Raw genomic sequence first — 25,799 nt, 5'->3', positions numbered from 1 at the left:
GAGACTAATTCAACTCCATTGGGAAGCCTGTTGGAGGTGGGTGCATTATTGCAGAGAAGAATGTTCAGTTCTGCCATGGCAGGGGATTTTCAGGAGGACAGAGAAGTTGTAATCATGATTCAAGATTCCTTTACTGTCATGCAATAATTCAGAAAGTGTAATATTACGTGAAATTTCCTTCTGCCTGTTGTAAGGCAAAGAGTCACCATTAGTACTGCCCAATGCCCTTTACAGTAAGAGAGAGAGAGTAGCAAAAGAGAGTCCCTTTAGAGACATTGAGAGTCTGTTGATTCGCCTCCAGTGCTCCCTCAGCCTCTTCAACTGCACGGGCCCTCTGATTGATCCATTGGCAACCTGAGCTCCAGATCCAAAGCTCCAACATGATCAGATGCCTTCAGCACCCATGGCCCTTCGCCCCCACTCAGGGAGAGTCACGCTGCGTCAAAAATGTAAGTCACAATGACATAGGAATCACAATTCAAATTGGAACAGATACAATCAGATAGGCACTGAGCACTTCAAGTATCTCTATCAGGAGATGCCATGCAAGATTCTTTTGCCACCTGAGAATTGTAGTGGAAGAAGGACATGGAAGTAAGCATTGTCTGCTAAGGGGCAGGATATGGGGTTTAAAATTCAGCATGAAGTTGAACAGAACAGCAAAATTCTTCATAATCTGTCCCAAAGTGATGACTGTAATAAAGAAGTAATAGAGTTGAAGACAATGGATTCTTGATATGGCGGATTTAAGAATTAATGTTAAGCAATACTGGATAAATGAAAATAATCTACTATCAACATAACTTCTACAGAGATTCACCTCTTCATAAAAGCAATGAAAAATATCCTAAAATTCAACTGATTTGCATTTATTTTCTAGCCCGATATTATCCCTTATTCCGATTTCTCACCTAGTAGTCAATACTTAGTGGTTGCATATAAGATAAAAGTCAAAACCTTGAATTGCAAACAGTAGAAAAAGATTTTAAAAAATGTTGCAGCACATACACATTAAATTAGATTACCATATCAAATACATTAAACAAAAAATCCAATAAGCATGTTTTGGAGAAATTCCAACACAGCAAAGGCAAATTGTCGGCCTTTCCCCAGTTATGGTTCATGTGCAGTTACATAATATTGTCATTTGAGTTTCATAGTATACTGCTTCTTTCAGTGATCTGCAAACACTGCATAGTATACATCGTTACAGACTGACGTGATATTGCTCTAAGGAATCCCTAACACAAATATTCTCTTAATTATGTTGTTTGAGACATATGTAGCTGAAAATGCTAACCTGATTAATAAAAGATCTGTAACATTTCTTGTCCTCATGGAATATGTAAATACCAAAGAACATCAGCAAATGATGATGTTAAGTACATTTGATAACTTTTAGAAGTTTCACTTTATAATCTAAGCGATGTGGGACTATCACCGCTGAATACAAAACAATGGCTACTAAGAAACAATCCTCAGAATAAGATGAAATTAAGTCTAGGGCTCGTGTTAACCTTTTGTACTCTAGCCATTTTTAACCTTACATTCTGGACTCGGACCATGGGTAGACTACAGTACAAACACCATTACGAACCAGCTAGTGGTTAGGTATAAAACCAGTCCCTGAAAAGTGGATCATGGAATATATGCACATGTTGGTAGTCCATGAAAACCGGGAAATGGACTCCAAAGGGTTAGCAAGACATTAAACAGGATATTAATTACCCTAAACACCATACCATTCTTGATTATTCTGCTCCGTAATCCAAAATTGCAATATTTAATTAATAAAGATTCATGGTATATATACATAAAACACACCCTTTGGCTATAATTGAACTAGAAAAGATCCCAGTTATCAGGATTAAAAAGCTGTATTTCAGATCTTACTTTGAATGCAGTCCAACGGATCTACTCAGAATACAGATTAATAAATATACAGGTTACACTTACTGGCTCTTTCCTTCTTAATTTCAACTAAACTGCAAGTATTTCTTCTTATTTCAACCCCTCAATCTAACTGCTGCTTCCTTATAGTTGGCTTTTTGGTGAACGTTCATTCTGTGGTTTTGTCGTGGTTCCTTTAATTTGTTCCAAATGTGGCCTCATTAACAATTTTCACAGTTGTAATGTGGGATGCATGCTGGGAGTTTCCTCCTCAGCCTACACCATGGCAGCCCAATTGCACACAACTCTCTCACACAACTCTCATGGTGGGACCCGCTCCATTGTTCCCCAAGCAAAAACCTTCAAACAATGAAGATGCGTCTCTGTTAATTCAAATGGAAGTCAAGGCTAAAACCTTTGTTAAAACATTCCCTGATTTTGATAGCCTCTTTAGATAATGAAAACTAAAATTCTATAGATTTGACCTCCCTTACATTGTAAACGGAGGACATGTGAAAAATAGGCATGTGGAGGGGTGGGAGTGGGAGATGTGTCGTGGACTTCTTCAAGTGGGTGCAAAAGCAAAAGGTTATGAACTAGGCAAACCGCCGGTATTACTTATTGACTGTGGCCTTTTTGGAGAATTATTTTGTGGCAGGCTAGTGGAAAAACTGTTATGCTACTTAAAAAACTCTCAGCACCTCTTAACGGTGAGTTCATTCTGGTTGTGAACCACTGAGAGAGAAAAAAATGAATACTGGAGTCAGAAATAGTATCCAAGATTTGTGATGCGGTTTTATTGGATCTATTGTTCCAAGCCGGAGGAGGAAGTAGCCCTGAATGGTAGTGAACCTCTGGTATGGTATTTGTGCACATGAGGTAATATTGTACAGTTCTGGTCTACATTAATGCAAATACTGTACTTGGTTGAATCATTACTGTGAACCAGAAATTTGGAGGCTCTTTTTTAATGTATTCTCTGGATATATCAGCTTTACAACATTGCCAAATCTAGTTACTCCAAAATGCTGGTCTGCTTTCTTGAATACCAGCTGTAGTTGAATGGCGTGCTCTATATAAAGAGCCAACACAGAATGCAATTGAATTCGGTAAACTTTTGTGAAGGTTAGCAGTGTTCATGGTAACTTTTGAAGTCGGTTCGTAAATTGATGGATGTAATTGGACTAGAATAGGATTTTAACAGATCACGATATGATAATTAGCCCAGTATTAAAATATTTGTCGTACCACAATCTTAAGGATACATATTTTTCCATTGTGCGGTATTTAAGGTGGTCAACCACAAAAATAATTCTAAAGGAGTTAATGATCAAAAAGTCAGACTTAATAATGGATTTTTTTTAACTAATAGGGTTAATAAAATGCTACTCTTTTGTTTTAATCCATGGCATTTGTTAAATTGCAAATAATCTAAATTTAATTAATCTTACCATTTTGAATCAAAATTCATGAAGATACATTTTGTTGAAATAGTAAAACAGAATAATTGTTCCTCTGCAAAATATTTTAACACAACTACCCAATCTTGTGCCGTAGGTGGATCACTGAAGCATCTTTTCTCATCGTTATAAAATGTGGGTCCAGTTAAAATACAAATGTTATGTGATTATACTTTCATTCTGAAAGCCGCAATACAGCTTGAAGAAGGGAAAAAAATGACATCTTCTGGCTTACACTCTGGATAAGGCACTCGTAAGTGGAAGTGGCAACATGGACAGTGTAAAAACAAAGAAAAATATCAGAAGTTGATGTAAATTGCATCATGAATTAACTGCTATATCATATAAATGATTTAAGATTCTTAAATAAACTGAAAAGCAGGACTTCCACAAAAAGTACTTTTCTTTATTAAACAACAAAGTGGAATATCAGAAAGAATTTTATTGAATGAATATATAAACAAGCTGGGCAACACTAAATATTTCTTGCACATTAATAACAATGTTTTGAACCTTATATATACCCCTAAATGTCCACAAGATAATGATGCACAGTTACAGTTTTAAAACATGCCCATGGTGGTTAACCATACTCAAGATTTCCTTTTGGTATCATGTCAACATCTTCACTACATATCAACAGCAGAGCCCGTGACATGCCACAAACTTGAAAAGAATAGGACAAGGGAAGTTACCAAAATCTGACAAAACACTTAAAAGGGGCAACCTGAAAAATTGCTGATATACAGATTCCAGCACATCACATTCTACACAATTACATTGCAGATAAGCATTGTGTCAATATTGTTATGGTTTTCTTGTAAAGACTATTAGGAAATCATATTTTAATCCACTTTAAAATAAAAGTCAAACTGAAATTGCGTGCATTTTAATACACAAATCTCAAATACAAAAATTACTGTACAGTAATTAATACAGGCGTAATAACAATCAAAACATCAGTCAAGTTATTTATTTGAAAACAATCCAAGGGAAAAGAGGAGTTGTATTAATGGCAATTATTCTTTTGTTGGGACTCAAAGCCAGATGTCTACCAACGATGCAAAACGTTACCGTCAGTTTGTCACAGTGTTTATCTTTACCAGTGTTCTATGCCTAAGTATCAAAAGAAAATATCTGGAAATTCTGTAAAACATGTCATGTGAAATGTCCTTTTCTATTTGGTAGAACAGTTTTCTTTTTCCCCAAAAAGTCTTTTGATGCCCTGATTTGAGGTTAACCTTTTGATCAGTATTACTTTAATCTGGGAACAACTCAATTTCCTCAACTGTTCCAAAATTGGCACATTACATATAAATGAACTAACAGCTAAACACCACTTTTTTTAATGCTCTACTATGACATTTATATTTAACATTAGATCGTCATGGTAAGAATTCCTACTTCAAGTATTCAGTCAGACTATAGAACATAGAGAACTGCTTACTGGGGCACTCAATGGATCAAAACCCCCAATGTGACAACAGTGTTGGTTAGTACTTTTTGTTGCCTGTGTTCTCTAGGAGTGCAACATTTGCCAGATGTGCTGAACATATTCCAAAGAACTTTGCCCTTTTACTGAAGAAAGCTCTGAGGTTTGGTTTCACTTAAGCAATAGAAAGTTTTCTGCTGCATTCTCACTCACAGCAGTAAAGTACCTCCGCTGCCAAGTGTGATAATGCATTCAGAATTCAAATTATACAAATGCACAAGGTTTTAGGCTTGGAAATCAGATGTAAGCCGCTGTTAAATTTCTTGAATAATCTCTCATAGTGATGAAGTACAACAGTTCCCATCTGAACACTTCACTATATCATCGAGAAGGAAGTGCATTTCCTTCTTCCTGACATGTTCTTCACGCAAAGCAATCCCCATTTGGTGGGCCAGTTCCAGAATTTTGAATATTCTTCCATTTCAACATCTATTGTAAATCAATCATCTAATAAACATATTCAGATGTACAGTACATTTTGAGAGGCACAGGTTGTTTTTGTTCAGAAGGATAATCCTTGTCAACTGTTTGATAATTCTTTCACCTTAAAAATTGAACTTTTTTTTCCATACAAAGGCTTGCTATTTAATGCATTTAAAAGATTTTGTTAAAAATCTATAAAAGTTCTTCTCTTTCCTATCCATCTGGAAATTCAGACGCAAGTGAGTGAGTAAGATTACCCGATGAATTCGCTGAACCTGCAGACATTGACAGGAATGGGCTGAAGGTTGAGGCCAACTAGAAAAAAAACTGCAAGCAATGAGCATCTCCAGACAGGAATTGAGGTGCTTCTTATCCTAATGTGGGCCTTCAGAGTACAGATCATTTTTTTAAATTATTGGGAATATAATTGGAATTATATTCATTATACTATTAAGGTGTACATAAATACAGCTGGATGAAGATTAACTTTAGAACAATATCGTGGTATTTATTGGTGTAACGGTTGAATTTGGCGGGGGGGGGGCGGGCTTTTCATCTCACTTCATAATGAGCTACCATTGCCTCACTCTTTTTGCTGTATCAAGCTGCTTCTTTCCAGCATTTTGATGACTTGCTCCAGGACATCCGGACATAGATCTGAAATTCGTTGAAGCAAATTGTCTGTGTACTCCTGTAGTGCCACATTTTCCTTTCCTCCTCGCTCCAGCTCCTCTGCCAGCTAATAAAAACATCAAAGCACTGTTTAGATTTTACACACAAAGGGATATTTTGAACAAATTGACACTTTCCCAGCATTAATGAGCAATAGGGACTGTCATTTGTTCCAAGATTGGAACCAGAAGAGTAAATAACATGGGTTGATGCAGTTCTTTTATAATAAATACTGTGCATGTATTCCACTCCAAACTCCTAAAAAGATTCAAAGAATAAATTAATGTGTACTCAAATGTTTTTTTTTTAAATCTACAATATATAGAACTCAAATTCTTCAAATATTTCATGCAAAGAACCATCATTCCAATAGACAGCATATATTGTACACTCATAATTCAGCTGAGCACCAGATAAGAAGCCAAGCTGAATGAGAAAGGGATTCCAAGTGGAAACTTCATGGGATAAAGGATAAAACAGTAATGGGGCAATGAATCAAGATCAGGAAATGTCTGATACAAAGTTAATTGTTTCATTTACTTTAGCTTGACACACTAGAGGTGAGTCCTGAGAAAGAACACATCAAAGATATGATGAGTCGAATAATCATTTTATGTTATTTGGGTTCTTTGAGGGTCATCTGATGCAATCCAAATCAATTATTATGTAGTTTTGATATTATTTATTTTAGTTATGGGATTAGATTAGGTTGGGGCGGGGGGGCGAGGGTTAGGTGGGGCTTTTAGTTACTAGCTATTAGTTTTAGCTTTAGATTTTAGTTTTCCTTTGGTTTTTTTATATATCAGCATATATTTGTTAATATTATATTATGGTTACTTATCAGTCTTACTTATTATGATCTTATATATGTTGATTAAATAAAATTTTCAAAAAAGATATGATGAGTCTTGACTTCAACAAAATTACATATGCAGAGAGACTGGCGTGTCGAAATAAGTACTTGCTGATTTTAAAATGTTGCGAAAAGCAGCAGCTAAATGAATTTGATGAACACTAGAGGTTTTTTTTGCAGAGGACTAGAAAAAGTGGACACTAAAAGATGGTAACATTTCCATGTAACCTCTCGATAATTATGGAAAGAAAAGGAACAGAGCCTTCCAATATACTTTGCAGAATGAGAAGCCTCAGGATCCTGATGAACCTTATTGCAGGTCTTCATGGAAATGACCAACAATTTCCCAAAATACCTTATATTCAGGAAATGCTCCCTTTGGTTCGCAAACAGTAAATATAACTCCCTGATTCAAAAAAAAGAGATGGGCAGGAGACAAAGGAAAGAAATGAAGCTACAGGCAGTTCACTTACCATCTGTGATAAGGGAAAGGTTAAAGTTACTACTAAAGGTGTTTCTTAAAGATGTTACAGCTCAGCAAAATTCACAGTGATCATGTAAGGTCATCACGGTCTTTTGAAAGGAAATCATCTTTGACTAATTTGTTGAAATACTTTGAAGAAATAAAGAAAAAAAGGGATTATTGCAGTTACACAAGACTTGGATCTCCAGAAGACATTTGATAGGGTGCTGCAATCAAGGCTATGGCGGGAAATAAAAGCTCAGGGCATGTGAGCTGGTGCATTGGCAGAGGTGGACAATGGGCTGTCTAATAGGCAGAAAAGTGTTGTTGTTTTGTTGACAGAATGTAATGAGTTGTATGTCATAAGAATCAACATTTAAACCTCATTATTAAATTGGAGGAAGGCACCAAAGGTGTGGTTTGTAAATTTGCCGACGATACACAGATAAGAAAGTAAGATGTGAAAAAGACACGAGGAGGCTACAAAGGTTCATAGGTTGGTACAGTGAACAAAGATCTGGTGAATGGAGTACAACCTGGGAAAATGTGAAATCATCTATTTTGGCAGGGAAAATGAAAAAGAAGCATTTTGTCTAAATGGTGAGAAATTGCAGAGGTCTGATACGCAGAGTGGTCCATCAGTTCTCGTGCATGAGTAGCAAAAGGCTAGATTGCACATGCAACAAACAGAAAAGCTAATTGAATGTTAGCATTTAGTGAAAGGGAAATTAATGACAAAAGTGGTGTGGTGCGGGTGGCAGGAAGTATGTTTTCATTATTAAAAGGCATTGGTGAGACCACTTGGTGTAAAAGTTTGGACTCCTTTCTTAAGGAAGGATGTTAATGCATTGAAAAATGTTCACCAGACCAACACCTGAAATTAAGTGTTCTTAAGAGGAATTTAATGAAGCAAAATATCGGAACTGCTTTGACTGTGAATAAAATGAAAATCTGTAATTTAAAACTCACAGAAACAGAACTTTTATTTAGTCGGAAGTGTCCTAGAGTTTAAGAGTCGAGACTCAGTTTCTCAACCGTAAAAGGGGTAAGATGTGTGCACACTGATTGGTTGAAAATACAGGAAATTGATGGATGAATAACAAGAAATGATGAACACAGGTCATAAAGAAATGGAATGAGGACAAGAAAAGATAACCCATCAACTACTGAACTGGAAAAAAAAATTGAGAAGGAGCTGAGCATACACTTCATAGTAACCTATTTAATATGCTACTTAATCCTGAGGGGAAACTAATTGTGGCACTGCTGGAACGGCTGAACGGGCAGCGTTGTCACTGGTGTGGACCCCAGAGGAAAGAGTGGAGACACAGCACTGCTCTGAAGTTTCAACCACTCGGTTGTCATGCCGATAAATGCCTGTTAGAGGAGCGGATGGTGTTTTTAAATTAAAATTCTCCAACCAAAGGCCTGTGCCCAAGATGGCAGGCCTTGTGCTCGGAGGTGGCCTCAAGGGGACGTGGACTCCAGGGGGCGGAGAACTGATGCTGGCCACTAGAAATGGGGAGAACAACCCCCCCCCCGCCCCCCCACTGAGGAGGAGATGACCCTACTGGACAGTGGCGGGCCAGCTAGGGGCTCAGCAGCTGAGGGACCCACGCAGGCAGCGGGCAACGGAGACTGGCTTGTGGAAACCAGGTATTGGAGCCGAGATTCAAGAGGGTACCGAGGGCCAGCAGGGCTCCTGAAGGGCTTTAGGTTAGGAAGGCATCCTGATCGCTTCAGGAGTTTTGGATCTGCAGCTTGCATGGATCTGTGCACCTGCAGAGGCTGCCACAGACATTCAGTGACTCTGGAGATATTCTTGCTTCTCTTTCTCTCATACTGAAAGGTGCACCGGGTGACACTAAAGGTGACTCTTTGTCTGCCATACGGCAGACAGAAGGCATTTTTGTGTAATATTACATGTTTTGTACATTACATGACAATAGATGAATCTTCAATAACTACTGCTTTATAAATGTGTGATGCCATCTTAGTGAGGGACTTAACAATGTGCTAAAGACAATATATATATCTTAGCAGTAGTGTAAAGAAAATGTTACCATAAACAGCAAGTTTACCAGAGAATAGCTAAATAGAGACGTATCTTTTAATAATAATTATTACTGAACTATGTAAATACAAGAGTGACAACAGAACGGTAGATTTGAAGTGCAATATGGATCCTATTCGAACCAGAGATAAAGAAAAGATTTAGAGCAAAGATTTGCAGCAAAAGGACCCGCAGATTTGGAGCAAAGATTTGGAGCAAAGATTTGGAGCAAAAGGACCTGTAGATTTGGAGCAAAGATTTAAAAATTAGTTAATTTTGGTGGGACACAACATGCCACAGTTTAGAAATATATTACTGGTTACAAATAAAATCCATCTGAAGGGGAAAGATTTAAAAAAATGGTATCAGACATGACAGAAGAATGGTGTAAAGTAAGATTAATTCCAAGTCCTTGGACAAAGAGTTGGAGGGGAAAAACGAAGTTAACAAAACTTTCTAGTTTTGCTCGTTGGAAAAGCTAGCAATTAAGGCAAGAATAATAGTGAAAAAGGAAAGCCACACAAGCTACAAGAAACACAAGCTCTTGTAAAACAGTTTTCTTTTTTTTTTCAGTAAAGCTTTTCCAGTTACATTAACACCCAATTTGCAAAAACATTATAAAGAAGAAATAAAGTTAGTTTGGAATACTCCAGACTGATCAAACCATCAGGTATATTTAGCAGAATCCTGTATGGGAACAGCAAAGGAGCAGAGACATTTAGTCAAGATTCAGCATAAAATACAACAAAAGGAAAAATATGACTAGAAAGACATCAGCTGCTTCAATAACACTGGGTTCATAAAAAATATAATAGGGTTAGTTACAAAAAATTGTAATTTTTGAAGACCACTGAGATTAACAAATATCTAGGGGTTTGGTTTGACACCTTGCAGGTGGAAAAGTTTCAGGTAAGAGAATCAATGACCCACATCCTGTAATTTTCTGATTTCACACACTTGACTCCAAATCTTCATCTGTATTTTTATTGCCATGATATGGTAATGTATACAGAATGCAGTAGGTCTGAAGAGGCAGATATGAAAATGTAGTTAAGGTTTCAATCATTAATGAATAAAGGTGATAAACAATAATTTAAATGAAACAATTAAAAAAAGTCCTCAGCAGAAGAGAGGTTGTGATGAATTGCCAGGACACAATTAAACATTTCTTAATTTAAACATTGAATACAAGAAATACCAGCAATTATTAAAATACTTAACATAACCTTTACAAAAATTAATTCATGCTGAAAAAGTGCAGTTTTTTTTATACCTATACACATACATTGAGGCTTTCCTTAGAATTAAGATGTGCTTTGGGAATCAAAGGTGAAGAATTCATTTTGATGTAAAACCTAAACTGCAAAATTGGCTGACTGCACTTTGTAATGGTTTCTTCACTTATATACAAATTGATATGGATTAATTAAATCTACATGATATCTGATCTCAGAGAAAGTCAGCTCTTTTATTGGTAGTATGCAACCAAAGCTTTTTAGTCATCTTGAAAGTCGTGTTGTAAATGAGATCATTAAACACAATTTGATTCAAGATTGCCGTCTGGGTAAAAATGCACAATTGTGATTAGAAGTGCACACTAATGAGATTTCCACAAAGGTACAATACAACTTCGATTATCCAAAGTCCCCAGTTACCCGACATTTTTTTGGACCAGGAAGTGATGTCTGTTAGGCTCCGAAAAAAACTTTTTTTGATAATTAAGGATTGCAGAAATCCTAATTTATCCGAAAAATTTTGAAGCCAAAAAAACGTCATTTCGCCTCTGAAAATTTCTGGATAAATGAGGATAATACAAAACAATCAGAAACCATCAGTTATCCAAAATTTTTTTTTTCGGATCCGAACTGACGATACAGGTTGAAAACATTCTGGAAAAACCTTAAGTAGAATTTTGAGTTTTTGGTGTTGGATTTATCTTATGTGTTCAGGTTGGTTTTTTTTTGGTTAGAATTAAACATTATTTCATGCTTAAAAAGCCTTCCCTTGTTGTTTGTTGTTCTTTAAACACTGTTACAAGTGATTTGCTGTTGCTACTGGGCTGCATTTTTAAAAAAAAATGACCAGTTCTCCAAAAATATTGTTTATCCAAACGGTCCTGATCATTTTGGATACTCGGAGTTGTACTGCATTTAACGATCAAAACAATAAGAAGACCATGCATTTCCACCCGTGATGGATCGCCACACTTATTTTGAATTACCTTCACAACATACTGATTAAAAACTTTAAATTAATTTAAACTGCATCCCTTCATAAATTATCTTCGATATTTATGCAGGAACAAACAGCTCAAAAACTCAACCTATGCACTAAATGTTTAAACCCAACACAATGTATCAGAAAATAAGCAAAAGGCTTACTAATTAAAACATTTTCTTCAACACATGGTATCATTGAACATTTGAGCCTTCATTAAATGGAGTAAACTAATGATCAGTGACCTAAATAACTTACCTGAATAGCAAGGTCAGTAGTACTTGCGATTATTTCATTTTATGACCTCATTAGCAAACAATTTCTCTACCCAATCTGTTGGAGTTAACATTGACATTTAATGAGTCTGTTTTCTCATATTTCATTTTAATATTTTTTCAAACCAAAAGTATTGTGTCCCTGCAGAGATAAAGGCCTTGCATACATGTTAACCTACCCCTCTCTAGAGTGTAATTTTTTTTAAAGTACATCATAGAAAGAAATGGCACACTGTTATGATTGCAATTCGAGTCTCTATTTTTCTTTGGGTTCTGCTGCTCTGTTATGATGTACTGAAGTCACATTATCCATTTACTCTGATATCCAAATAATACCAATGCCTTGCAAATATTAAATATGGTGTTCGTATTCAAAACTCTTGTGGTCCTGAGAAACTGTTCCCAGCAAAACTATAGCCTACATTTTTTTGTGAAATCAAAAGTGTGGCAAGCCTCCTGATATAAATTATTATGCTCCCTTTTGATAAAGATACATTGTTTTGGAGATTAAAATAAAATGCAAGTTAAAATAAATGATGTTCACCAGGGACATTCAATTTAAAGCAGGGCACATTTAAGCACACCTTCATTACCACATACTTCACATTCCGAAAAGTATCTGTTTTGCACTGACCTCGGATCTGAAGCCAAATATCTTCCCTGTTACATGTGGCCCACAAATGTTGCTTTGAACATGTGTCCAGATACCACCGGAGAAATCCAGGAATAGCAGTTGAAGGAACAGCTTTCCCTATCTCTAACAAGGCACACATGGCACCTGAAGGAAAGACTAAATACCAATTGGATAAATTAGCTTAACAAAACAGAAGAGTATTATTTTGTTATTGAAAAAAGAGTTTCCAGCCAAGTTCTGGTATTAAAGTTGTCTCCAGCTAAAAGTCACAGCAGGCATTCTGCCTGTATGAATTCCAGAACTAAATGATCATAACTTGTCATCTTAGAAATTCTGCCTCAATGCAATTCTTTCTTCCCTGGAGGTTTATTTATTGTCTCTGAGATGAAAGGAAAAAATATTCTTCCTCAATTTTTCTTAATGTTATTTTATTATAGCAAAATTAGTAATTCAAAGATATGATTTCTAACCACTATTCTTTGCATCACCTTAAGCCAACCTTGTAATATTTAATTTAATAATGCCTGGGGAGCATAACCAAGAGCAATGGTTTTTGATGGGGTTTTCTACCTGGTACCTTTGACAACCCAGGAGCAACAAAAAATTGGCCAATATGTTTTTCATCACATTCTAATAAAATGCAAAGGCAAAGTTAAATTTAGTTTTCAGAAAGGGAGACAGGATCGCACGGTAGGTTAATACACTGTCCGTTCACCTCAAAGAGCCAGGTTTGATTCTAGCCAAAATAAATAGGATGAAAAGAGGGCATTTAGTTGAAATTAATTTGGACAATTTTAATGCCACTAAACCTGTAAATTAATTGTAATTTTCAGTCTGACTCAAAGAGGCCACATGCAGATATAAAACTGATGTAGAACAGGAGCTGGGAGAAATTTTAAGGCCTTGTACAAAAACAAAATTCGCTCAGTAGTTAACTCTGTGAACTAAATTCCTTGCAGAAACAGTAAAAGTTCACTTAAAAAAACAATTAACGATAAATTAATCGTAGCTTCACACCATTTGGTAAAGATTATTGTCGCCCATCTCATTTGCTACAGTTAATCTGTCCTGATACAAGTAGCAGAAAATGATCTGTTTCAGCTACATGGGAATTTTGATGAAAATAATAACTTGGCATTCAACTCGTCTTGCTTGGAGAATTTGCTATTTTGAATCAAGGCTTGCATCCTTTCTAATAGTTTCCTGAGTACATTAACATAGAATGTCTCCTGGGAATTTATAAAAGTCTATGGGGTTGGTGCTCTCCTCATTATGCTGTGTTTCAGAAATATTATTCACTGATAACGCATATCATAATCATCAATTTCAGGTATATGTTCTGGATCTTGAATCTGAAACCGATCCCTTCTTAGGATCATCACTGCTGCCAAAACAAGGTTTTACTGAGAAACATTTGATCTGACTATCATCGTTTCCATCTGACTAGCGCTGCCAGTTTCCCCCCCTCGCCCGCCCAACCTGCGCTGCCAGTCTCCCCCCCTCAGCCGCCTGACTCGCGCTGCCAGTCTCCCTCCCTCGGCCACCTGACTCGCACTGCTGGTCTCTCCCCTTCGCCCGCCTGACTTGCGCTGCTGCCTCTCTCCCCGCTTGCCAGATTTTGAAGCTTTCCGGATTGTAGATGTCCGGATAAGGGATTGTGTACCTGTACTATTACAAGCTCCTGTTTAATTTTAAGGGTTAAAAAAAAGGGCTGCCAACCATTCACAGCTCACAGACTCAGAGGCACCATTAAGTGATAACTATAAACAAAGTTAATGCTCTGAAAGAAGACAAAGGATCAATGGTTGTTTATTTAGGAAAACAGATGGGACACGTATGGAGAGACATGTGATTATGAGTCATGTGAATGGGACACTTGAAGAAGCAAGTTTCAGTATTGATCAACTAATCATCTGATGAAACACAAAGGTGAAGTGACTTTGTGTGGAATGGATAGTTCAGATGATTCTCCTTATTAGGGGAATTATTAAACCACTGTGAGCATTATAATGGTAATTTTTGATTAACCTCTATCTGGGTAAAGAAAGCAGGATCATTCCTGCAATTGGATCGTGACCATATTGATGGTCATTTCGTCTGACCCATGCCTTGATTTTGGAAGCATCGTGGAAGTCACATTGCCAGTTCCCCATGCAAGAAAGAGGGGAGTTGCAACAACCATTGGTATGAAAGGGCATTTCTCTGGAAGCAACTCAACAAGGATTCTTGAGTTTTTGGCAGTCTGGTCTCTCAGTGACTCACCTCCTTCATCATTACTTCTGAGCATCAGTTTAAAAGTATGAGTTTCAACATAGGATTTCTAAGATTGAACTTTGGGAATCACTTTCCAAAATCACTGCCTTGGTGAATTTCTATTGCTGCTCGCCTGCGATGTAACAATACAAGTAAAGTACACTGTCCATATGAATTAAAGTTGACTTCTTCTTAAGTTATTAGTGACAGAGAGAAAGAAAAGATAAATGGTATGGCTAGAAAATAATAAGTCATAAGGCAAGGGGCAATCTTCAGGCCATGGATGAAATTATTTGGGCAGAGAGTAAAATGGTTTCAATAGGACTCAGTACTTGACTGGGAGTTTTGAAAGGAAGATGAGACCCACTTTTCGCCAAATCTCAAGATGATTCTCAGCCAACATTTATTCAATTCAAAAATACAATGCTGGAGAAACCCAGTAGGTCAAATAGCATGCTCTCTATAGCAAAGATAAGGATACATCATGGCACGGTTGCCGTAGTGGTTAGCGTACGCCATTACAGCCCCAACGATCAGGGCTTGGGTTCGAATCCTGCACTGCTTGTAAGGATATTGTACGTTCTCCCCCTGATTGCATGGGTTTTCTCCAGGGGCTCCGGTTTCATCCCACTGTTTGTGATGCACCGGGGGTAGAGGTTAATTGGGTGTAAATTGGGTGGCATGGACTCATGGGCCAAAATGAGCTGTTACCGTGCTGTATGTCTAAATGTGAAAGTTAAAATTAAGCGTTTCGAGCTTGAGGTCCTCATAAATGTATGAGCAAAACCTCATACCTTGATAAAGGGCTCAAGCCTGAAATGTTATTTGTGTATCTTTATCTTTGACCTACGGAGTTTCTCCAGCATTGCGTTTTTGCCTCAATGACAGTGTCTGCAGACTTTCGTGTTTTACATATTTAGGCAATTTGGTTCACATTGCAGTTTTGTGCTCTGACTATAATTGATAATTATTTCTAACTTCTGTAATTATAGAATTTCAATCCAATGTGTTGGCAATTTATAGGTTTGGTTGGTGAAAATTTGCATTTTTTTTTTTTTTTTTTTTTTTAAATTTGCATTCTTGAGTGAGTGCTGAAACCTAAGGTCTGGTATTCTGACTCCAAGAAAAACAAGTTGATTAAAAACCCTGAAATGTAATACCATCTTGGTTAGTTTTACCTTAGTACTTAAGTTTTGAATTTGCTTTAATGCTGTTTCCAAAGCTGTCAATAAAAATCTTCAGCAATAGAATAAAATAAATCAAATGAGCAAGTTGGTAATGGGGACATATTGTCTGTAACAAATGAAGAACATAACATGTGTTTCTTCCCTCTGATTCTCTCCAAACTATAAACATGATAGTGAATACAACAAAAATTGGATAGCTGCTTTTTTATTCATAGTTTAATGTAAGCAATAAAATTTAGCACTGACAATCTGCCGAGCCAATCCAATACAAAAAAAAAGTGTGTGTCACATCACATTCATGGAGTAATGTCTGTATTTAAACGAGAACAGATGAATCCATAAACCAATGTGATTTATTTTATACAATTTGTTTACAGAATGTGAGTGGCAATGGAGAGGGTATTTAACACATTATTACATTCATATCCATTTGCAAAGTTTTAATTTTCATACAAGGTCATTTGGAAGATTCTTAGGTATTTTCTGTCAATTCAGTGCAAGATTTTGTAAATCGTTTTAAATTAATGTATCTCAAAGAATGAAAGAATTTGTTTTGATGTTTCACCCTCTTTGACAGAAGACAACATGTGGATTTAATACTAATGGGAGGATTGCCACATACTTTGGAGCAGGATGATTACACATTTATTCTGACTTCTGCCAAAGTTCAAACCTGTGACTAGCACTTTCCAACCTAAGAGTGGTCATTCAAACCTCAATGAAAATAATGGGAATTCCAGTTGTGGTCAACCAAATCCCACTGAAAATAATATAAATTCCAAATAAATGACTTTCTGCCATTAAATTGTTTCAGGTACTTTCAACGTTTTGATTTGCCAAATGTCAATATTTTTAATAGTACGATCATAAAATTATTGTTTTGTATTGTTAATTCAATTTTGGGATGTGAATATTGTTGAACAACGAAGATTTTGCTTCCTAAACACTTTTGGATGGATTTTATTGGACTGCTGATCACGAAATCACCTTAAAAATTTCCTATCATGTACAGTACTGTTTTTTTTTAAATATAACCTATTTTTGTGATTTCCTGTCCTATTTTAAATCACTTCAAGCCTATAAAACCATTAAGTGCAGCATGTTATTGAAAATTATTTTCTGCATTCGCACATGGACTTCATCCCTGCTGATCTTGGTGCAGTCAGTGACGAATGTGATGAAGGGTTTCACCAGCTGATTGTGACCATGAAAAAGCAGTATCAGAGCAACTGAAATCCATCAATGCTGCCTGACTATATTGTTGAACAGTGACACGAGAGGCATCAGATGCTGAGTACAAACAAAAATCAGCGGCAAAATATTTTTAGTTCAGTTGAGCTAATGCCATGTGTCAGCATCATTATGTGATTAAACACGCTAAATTCAATAAAAATTAATTTAATGTTTCGCCAACTTCCAACATGATACAGCAAATCTGAAGTTATCTTTGTGCTCAGCTTAAAGCTGTCTATTATAATTCCTATTTTAATTTCAGGAAGCAAACTTTTGAAAAAAAAATTGTTGTCCAGTGTAATTATTGACCTTTACTGCCCATCCCTAATTATGTCCATGAAGGCAATGAAACACCTTCTTGAACCACTTCAGTCCGACTAATAATAGCCTGACAATGTGACAGGGTGAAAGTCAAAAAACAAAAGAAAATAACCCTGACAGCAATCTCTAAAATAGTAAGAGTATAAGACTGGGGACAGAATCAAGACCACAAATTGTTAGACCTGTTCCACCACCACTTATTATGCTGGTCAGATCTTGCCCTCAACTCCATATTCCTGCTTAAACACAATAACGCTGACTTCTGTCTATCTTGCCATTGGATATGTTCTAAGATTCTGCTTCCACAATGTTCTGAGGTAGAAAATTGGAAATTAACAGATTAGCAAGCTGCCAGTGGATTGTTAAAATCAAATACCAACATAGGCATTCATGTTCACAAACCCAAAGGCAGTAAATGAAAAGAACAGGAACAATTTGCACCAATACTGTGGTCCTTTGAGCGAGTGTTGAGAAGAACTGAAATTATAAAACATTCTTTCCCATTTCCAAATATGTCCATGAATACAGGATTACTTTTCAAGGAAAACGTGACACAGCGACACAATTTCCTCTTCAGGGGACTACATGCGTGAGGAGATGCTAGATGCTTGCTCAAAGCTTGACAGGTCATCTAGATTTCTTCTTGGCTATTGTCCTGATGTGAGCATTATTTTGAACATTTTAGAATAAAAGCAAAATTTTTCTTCTATTATAGAACTTATAAAGAACGTTGTTTTGGCTATCGCCATAATTAACACACAGTTCCAACGAAATCACTTGAAAGAAGCAGAGCCAAAGTAAGCTTTGCACTTTTTGGCTTCATAAGTCCTTGTTAGTTGCAATTGTTTAATTGGAGCACTCCTCAAAGCACAAGCACTTTTACCATCTCACACTTCATTCATTCAGAATTGTAAAAGAGCATTGTTACTATTTTTCAACTGTATTGTGCTACTGTGTCAAAAATCTAGACATAGGTTGCTAAGGACTCTAATAAGGTAACGTGATATAAAACCACTTATCTTCCAAGTACTTAGATATAGCAAAGAAATATATCATAATTTTCTAAGAGTGATTTATACCAAGTTTGGGAGACGATTTATAAGAGACCAATCCACAAAGATGGTCCCGTAAACTGATATTGGCAGGGTGGGGGTAATGATCAGAGGTTTAGGGTATGCGGCAAACCTGAAGTGGAATTTTCTGGCCCATCGTCTGCTGGGAGGGCCATGGGAGTTGTGCATTCCTAATATTTCATGAGGATGGTTCACTGCCAAATGTACTTTCCACTTAACAGTAAATGATAATTCACTTGAAAAGATCCCTCTCCCCACTATTTCTGTTTATCTTCAATATGGATGCTGGGGCCAAAGGAGGAAATGCAAGATAAATTTAATGTGGTATCAATGCTAACCAAAACATTTCAGCAAAAACAGGCTTGGTAAATCTGATGTACCTTCACCTTATATTTTTCAAAGATCCAACGAAAGGGTGGTAAAAATAGAAAGTAAAATGCAGAACAATATACATACCATTCCATGAAGGTTGTGAAAAAGCAGAACGATATTTTAAAATTCCTTGCTTTCATGGTCATATTTATTAAATAGTGCTATTAACAAAATGAGATTTTTGAATAAACAATGTTTTAATTACTTTTCTGTTGGATTTGCAATCCAAACTTTACTATAATTCAACAAACAATTTATAAAAGGAACCACAAGACTCCCTTCACTGTTTCTTATTCAGTCCAGAAAGGACAGCAAACTAAAAAATAACAAAAGCATCTGCTGTTTGCTTCCATAACCCCTGTACAATAAGCAACCACAGCAAATACCAACAAGAGCATTAAAATCTCTGTCTGCACTCTTCAGATTAATGAGAGCAAACATGCTTAATTTCGTGACTTGACACAATTGATATTTTAACAAGGTTGGGCCATGTGGATGTGAAAAGTCCAGCTTTCATGTACCGGTAACTGTAGTCCATCAAAATGCACCCCACGTCACCTGAAACTGCTTTTCATAAAAGTTTCACATAAAAAGTTAATCAGTAAAACATCTTTAAGTGTACCAGGAATTATAACCAACCCACATTCCATTCCACCACCCCTTGATGTTCATTAAACTATCTAAACACATTAACACAAATGAAGCCTACATTTTTTTTTAAAAAAAGCTAAATTATTGTTCTGATTTTTCAAGTTGTAACACAAACTGAAAAATTAGTATCTGAGTTGGTAGTAAATAGTTGCCATGACATTTTTTTTATTAACGTAGCATGCCATTTACCTTTATGCAAGGGACTAATTAGGAGTCTACAACAACATCAAGGGTTCAACATTTCTGGATTTTAATAACAGTGTGCCTGTCTGCCATCTGGGAGCAGCTAGTTTCTCTCTTCAACAGCAGGCACCGCCCTAGGGCAAAAGCAAGTGCAGACAGGAAGCCCAAGATGCGAATAGTGTTGCATTTGTGACCCTATACACAGCCAGCAATGCTCTGCCAAATTTCCAATCAAATGGCAGGAATCTTGTTAGGAAGTTGTTATGCTCTATTTGCCCTTGCCTGCGGCTTGTCTACTCAACTCCTGCTGGGCTTTCATGGCTAAAGATGGTCACAATATATAAGCTTCATCTTCAAATGAACTGGCCAGCATAATGATGAGCTGCCAAAAGTGTAACTTACCATGACACAGGGTTTAGCTGCAAAGTGCAAATGAGCTATGCCTCTTCTTTGCTGACATGTTTTAGAGTCTGTGTGGCTGTGATCACTGAGCCTGGTAACAACTACTTCAATATGTTTCAGACATGTTAAAGTGACTGAACACATTGTGAACAATAGGGTTTTGTAAAAAAAAAACCCTCCAACATTAGGAAATAGAAGAAAGACTACACAATAATGAACCACGTCTCTCTTGTGCCAAATTATAAAACTCAGCTTTTGGTTGTAATAATTAAAAGCTTTTAAATTAAAATATTTCTATAAAACTCTTCAGGATTGTGGTAAATTGTTACTTAACAATCTTGGCCAAGCACCTTAAATGTGGCAATTAAAATTTTTACAGTTAACTGCCCGAGGAAGTAATGTACCACACTTAGTTTTCAGTTTTTCTCCTAACCAATCAGCTAATAAATTTCAAAAGTCTAAAAGTTATAATCGGCACCGTACTAATGCAACAGAAAAGCTTTCAGAAACATTTTATACTCCCAAATTTTAAGGAAATAATTTTGTATCAAAACTTTACTTCAACTATGAGGATGTAAATTTCGAACCCTTTAGTCAAAAGCATCAAACTTTGATCTTAAACATCCTCATCTTCCTTTTTTTCAATGACCAATTTTCTTTATTATGTTCAGAATTTTCTGAACTCATGCACATAAGGCTGGGGTTTTTTTTTTAGAAGTGCTAACTAATTTGATGGAAGAGTTTTTAAGATATACATTTTTGATTTGATTTCTGAGTGCACACAGAGCAGTTGTTCACAAATGGGGAATCAAGCCAAGAACCTTGCAATATTTGCAGCAGCAGGATTCCGCTTGGGCCATCAGTAGTCTCAAGGCTCCTTTTTCACTCAAATCTTTTGCACCATATTTATCTCTGTGCCAAAGATGTAGTGAAGCAAAACCTGCAAAGTTGCCTGAAAACAAGAGTCCAAACTCCTAATAAGAAAGGAGGAATAGTGAGGTGCACAGAGTTCCACTCTATTGACCTCATTCATCCCCTTTCCTTCATCTTCAATGTAAAAGGGATCATCAGTGATATGAAAAAAAGTGTGATATAACTTCCTGTATTTATGAATTAATACCAGAAAAAAATATGGCAGAAGCTGCTGGACTGGCAGATCTCTTTAATGTCATTCCTACACATTTTGAGCTATGAACGAATGGGTCCAGACCAGGGTGAATCCTTTTGTCCTTTGAAGTGGCCATGTGATCCAGGGTGCTATGTCCCGCATGGTGTTGAGTGATGTTGAAGCTGCCAATCCAGACAAATTGTAGACTATAACTTATCTGTTCTCATTTTCAATGTTGAGGATAATGAAGGTAAACATTCCACATGCCTTTTTCACCACCCTGTCTATAAATACTACCATCTTCAGCACCCATGTCCTCTGCCTTCAAACCTCTCTGTGCCCCCACCATTTATTAAGCATGCCGTATCATTATTAGTCCTTCCAAAGGCCATCACCTTGCAGTTATCTGGATTAAATTCCATTTGACTCTGAACTTCCCATTATATGAATTGATAGGCATCCTGTAGCCTATCGACCAATGTGTAGTGGAAAGTCTCCCATCCGGCTGCATTATGGGGGCTCTGAAACCTCTGAGCACAGCCCAACACAAACTCTCCCCACCTTCAAGAAAATGTACATGGGACGCTGCTCTTGAAGAGCATCGTCAAGGATCCACATAACCCAGGATATACTGTTCTCGCTGCTGCCATCAGGAAAGAAGTATAGGTGCTACAGGACCCGAATCACCAAGTTCAAGAATAGTTGTTACCCCTCCACCGTCAGTCTCCTGAACAACAAATTCAAGTGGAAACTCATTTAAGGATTCTTACTTTGCGCATTATTGATTACTGAAATTTTTTTCTGTATTGCAGAGTCAGTTTTTACATTCCTTTCTGAGTTTCAATTTCACTCTTTTGAATATGTATCATTTCTTGGCTACAGTTTTTTTGCCCCATCAGTAAGTAGGAATTCTCCCTGGACCTCAAGAAAAAGAATCCCAGGATATATATATCTACTCTGAAAATAAATCTGAACTTTGAACTATCTTTCTGACAACACCACCAACTTACACAAAATCAGCAAACTAATTAATCAAACCTCATGCAGATCCATTTAAATTGTTCATGTGTATCCCAAGACCGATTCCTGAGCTGCACTACCAGTCACAGGCTTCCAGTCACAAAGACAGATGTACATCATTACTCTCTACACCTGATTAACATGCCAGTTTTGGAGACAATTTGCTAACTTGCCCGGGATCCCATGGGTTCCAATCACTTGGCTCAACCTTATCAAAGACCTTATTGAAATCCCTGTCAACTACATCATCCTGTCACCATCAATGCATTTTTTTTTATCTCTTCAAAAAATTAAATAGTCTGACGGGATCTCCCATCAACAAAATCATGTTGATTATCCCTGAACCATTTCTACCTTCCCAAGTGTCAATTAATCCTGTTCCCACAGATAGTTTCGTTCCAACAACTTCCATAGGACTGACATTAAATCCGTAGGCCTGCAATTACCTGGCTTATCCACGTTACAATTTCTGTCCTCCAGCCATCTGGGGCCTTGCCTGTATCCATTGAAGTTTTAAAAATCTCTCTCTGGGACCCAGTTTTTTGAATATCTCCTCAATATATCTCACCAGGTGCTGTGGGTTTATTCAACTTTAAGTTTGCTGGGATAATTTAAGGAATAGGAATTCTGCAGGAAAAAAAGAATCTGAGGATCGTATGTGATGTCGTGCATAAACACTTATTCCTTTTTTTAAAATGATTACATGGTTAGGAATTTTACCATCCTCCTCTGTGAATTCTCCCACTACAACATTTTTCTCCTTTATGAATACAAGGAAAAATATTCATTTAGGATCTTACCTACACCCCTTGGCTCCATGTACAGATTGACCCTTTGGTTCGAAGTGGGCTCTTTTCCTTTGTTTACCCTCTGGCCCTTCAATACACATTCATAAAATGCATTAGGAATTTCCTTAATCTTGTCTGGCAGTGATATTTTGAACCCTCTCTTTACTCTTCTAAATTCCTTTTTAAGTACCTTCCTTTTTTCCTGCAGGGCGTCACCTGTTTTCAGTTCTCTTTTCCTTGCAAAATGTTTTTTTTTATTTTAATCCAGCCCTTAATATCTTTCACACCCAGTCTTCCTTGGATGAGATGTCCATAATTTTCCACTCACAGGGAACATGTTGTCTGTAAACTCTTCCTACCTCATGTTTGAATGAATCCTGTGTGTAGACCTTCCTGCATGTTGCCTCACTTAGTCCCCTTTTGCAAGTTCTGCCTTTGTGACACTGAACTACTGACCTTAATCTCCAGACCATCTTTATTTCTCATCATAACAATCTTGAAAGTTTATGGAGCTATGGTCACTAACAGCAAAATTCTTTCCCGTTGACACTTAAACCATTAGCCAGCCACATTCCCTAAGATTAGGCTCATACTTCCCCTTCTCTATTAAGATCATCAGTGGACTGTCTCAAAAACTCTTCTGAACATATGTTAAAAATTCTACCTCCCCCACCAGTTTTAAACCATTCTGGATAGAAATATAGACAATTCAAAACAGTATGCTGAAGTTTGCCATTCCAGTAAGCCTAAGTTAAGTGCACGCCTATGAGCCTTCTATGTCAAGTTCTGCAACGACCAGTGTCTTTTGTCCAAACTCAAACCTAATTCATTCCTGGAAACTTTTCAAACGAAGTGCCTGACACCCACATTTATCGAGCAATAAAAAGATACAGTTCCATTAACTATAACATAAAATGCAAGCTTCTATAGGAAAAGAAGTCACAGATCAACTCCCATTTCAACCAGTTGAAAATTAAAGTGATTGAATGTCAAGAAGTGGAAATAAACAGTAAAAGCTCAAGGAACACAATCAGTTGTTAAAGATCAGAATGATTAATACATTCTTGGAACACAATACTGCAGTTATTATCAATAAGCACACACCACTGTGTTTCAGGTTAATTAAAGTAATTCCAAAGCCAATACCAAATGGCAAGAAGCAGATAAATTAAACAAATAAAAAAGTAGAAACTGGATTGAAATCATGTCTTTGACTAGGGTTGTACCTTCCAGGATAAAAACAACCAAATAGAGCACACAGTGTGTGTTTAGTAAGGTGGTCAACAATGAATATGTTAAATGGCATAGAAAGTTTTTCAAAGAGAGAATATAAACATATTGTTGGCAAAAGATAAATGATGTTGAGGCACTTTAAAACTTTTTCAATATTAGGAACTAAAAAATAAGCACACTTGAACAAGATATTACCGGAATACTGCATACAGAAAAAAACCCAACATATCTTTCAAGCACCAAAGCCTGGTGAACTTTTTACAAATCAGTGAACAGGTGTGGACTCGAAAGGCCAACATGGCCTGTTTCCGCTCCATAAATGGTTATATGGTTATATGAAGATAAATTGGACAGTTTTCTCAAGCAGAAAGATATCATAATGAAAAGGATTTCCGTACAAACACACTGAATGAAGTGCTTGACATAAATGTTAAAAAAGTAAATTGGCATAACTTAATCTAGCTTTAGAAGGGAGCAATTTTGCAACTCGGGATAATAGTTCTTGAAAACCAACATTCTATTGCACTGAATGAAAGGATGAGCTACAGTTAGAGGTCCACACCGTTAACAATGGTATTATTAGAAATATGATTCGATCCAAGGGTAAGAGGATTGACGTTATTATAAAATAATAAATGGCTAGTATAATACAAATAGGAGATAGAAATTACTGATAACAACAAAACAGTAATTACATTAAATGTCTAAAGGCAGAAATAAGCTTGTTTGGACCAAATGGCATCTCACAAAGTTTATATTTTGCACTCATTAGAATTTCCCTTCCTAATTATATCCTCTGTGTATCTTTCTTCCCCGCCTGTTGCCATCATATCTCTTTAAACTGTTTCTGCCACTTCATCTGGCAGAGTTCCACAATTTCAGAAAAAAATTCATCCAATATTCGATTTACTATTTTGTACTAATGTCAGTCTGTTCTAAACTTTAGTAAAAAGTAGAAACAAGTTCATTACATTCTCTCCATCAGTCTCTTACATTTGCTTTCTGATGTCACGATCTCATAATTGATCAAGGTTATATCTTTTTTCTAGGTCTGGTAGTGTTTTCTGTTAAATTTGGCTTTTACCTATCAAACAAACAGGGGCAATATTCTCTTCTCCATTTTAGTTTCTCTTCTTGCTGGTTTATTGAAGGCAGTTGATATCACCCATGATTACGATTCTAAAGATGTATCCTTCCAATGATCAACAACACTGTATAGTACTTCTGTCATTTGAAAGGGAGGGCAGGGGGAATTCTGTACATTTCACCTGTATGTATTTGATGAACTGTGTGCTCTGGTGTGGTTGGGTCTGAACTTCCTGTGTCCATTAAAAGGGTGACCTTGGAGTATTCTGGTCCCCTCCCCCTGTAACAGTTCAGAACGGAGGGTCCCTAAAATCAGAACCCAGATGCAGCCTCTCCACACTGAATATTGATGCCCCCCAGCTTTCTTCGCAAATCTGTCCTCGGACTGCAAACTCATTGCTACCAAGAGCAGGAGGTAGAGCATAGCAGACCAAGATTTCATACAGTCTGAGAAACA

The 25,799-nt window shown here is 36.8% G+C and overlaps 2 protein-coding genes across 4 annotated transcripts in view; both read right to left on the bottom strand.

Moving 5' to 3' along the window:
* wnt5a (wingless-type MMTV integration site family, member 5a) overlaps positions 1-2,032 on the bottom strand; it is a 69,941-nt gene extending 67,909 nt beyond the window's left edge. Inside the window, exon 1 of the mRNA XM_069939665.1 lies at positions 1,957-2,032. The gene's annotated coding sequence lies outside the window, so the exon portion shown is untranslated. The remainder of the gene's footprint in view (positions 1-1,956) is intronic.
* Positions 2,033-3,784: 1,752 nt separating this feature from the next.
* The window catches only part of LOC138764158 (ERC protein 2), an 871,420-nt gene continuing 849,405 nt past the window's right edge, over positions 3,785-25,799 (bottom strand). For all 3 annotated transcript variants that reach the window (XM_069939655.1, XM_069939657.1, XM_069939658.1), the window contains one exon: positions 3,785-6,004. In XM_069939655.1, coding sequence (XP_069795756.1) covers positions 5,838-6,004 — 167 coding nt within the window. In that variant the 3' untranslated portion in view covers positions 3,785-5,837. The remainder of the gene's footprint in view (positions 6,005-25,799) is intronic.

Source organism: Narcine bancroftii, chromosome 5 (assembly GCF_036971445.1).
Source record: "Narcine bancroftii isolate sNarBan1 chromosome 5, sNarBan1.hap1, whole genome shotgun sequence".
Taxonomy (NCBI): domain Eukaryota; kingdom Metazoa; phylum Chordata; class Chondrichthyes; order Torpediniformes; family Narcinidae; genus Narcine; species Narcine bancroftii.
Note: the sequence above shows the minus strand (reverse complement) of the source record. Positions and strands in the feature narration are given on the sequence as shown.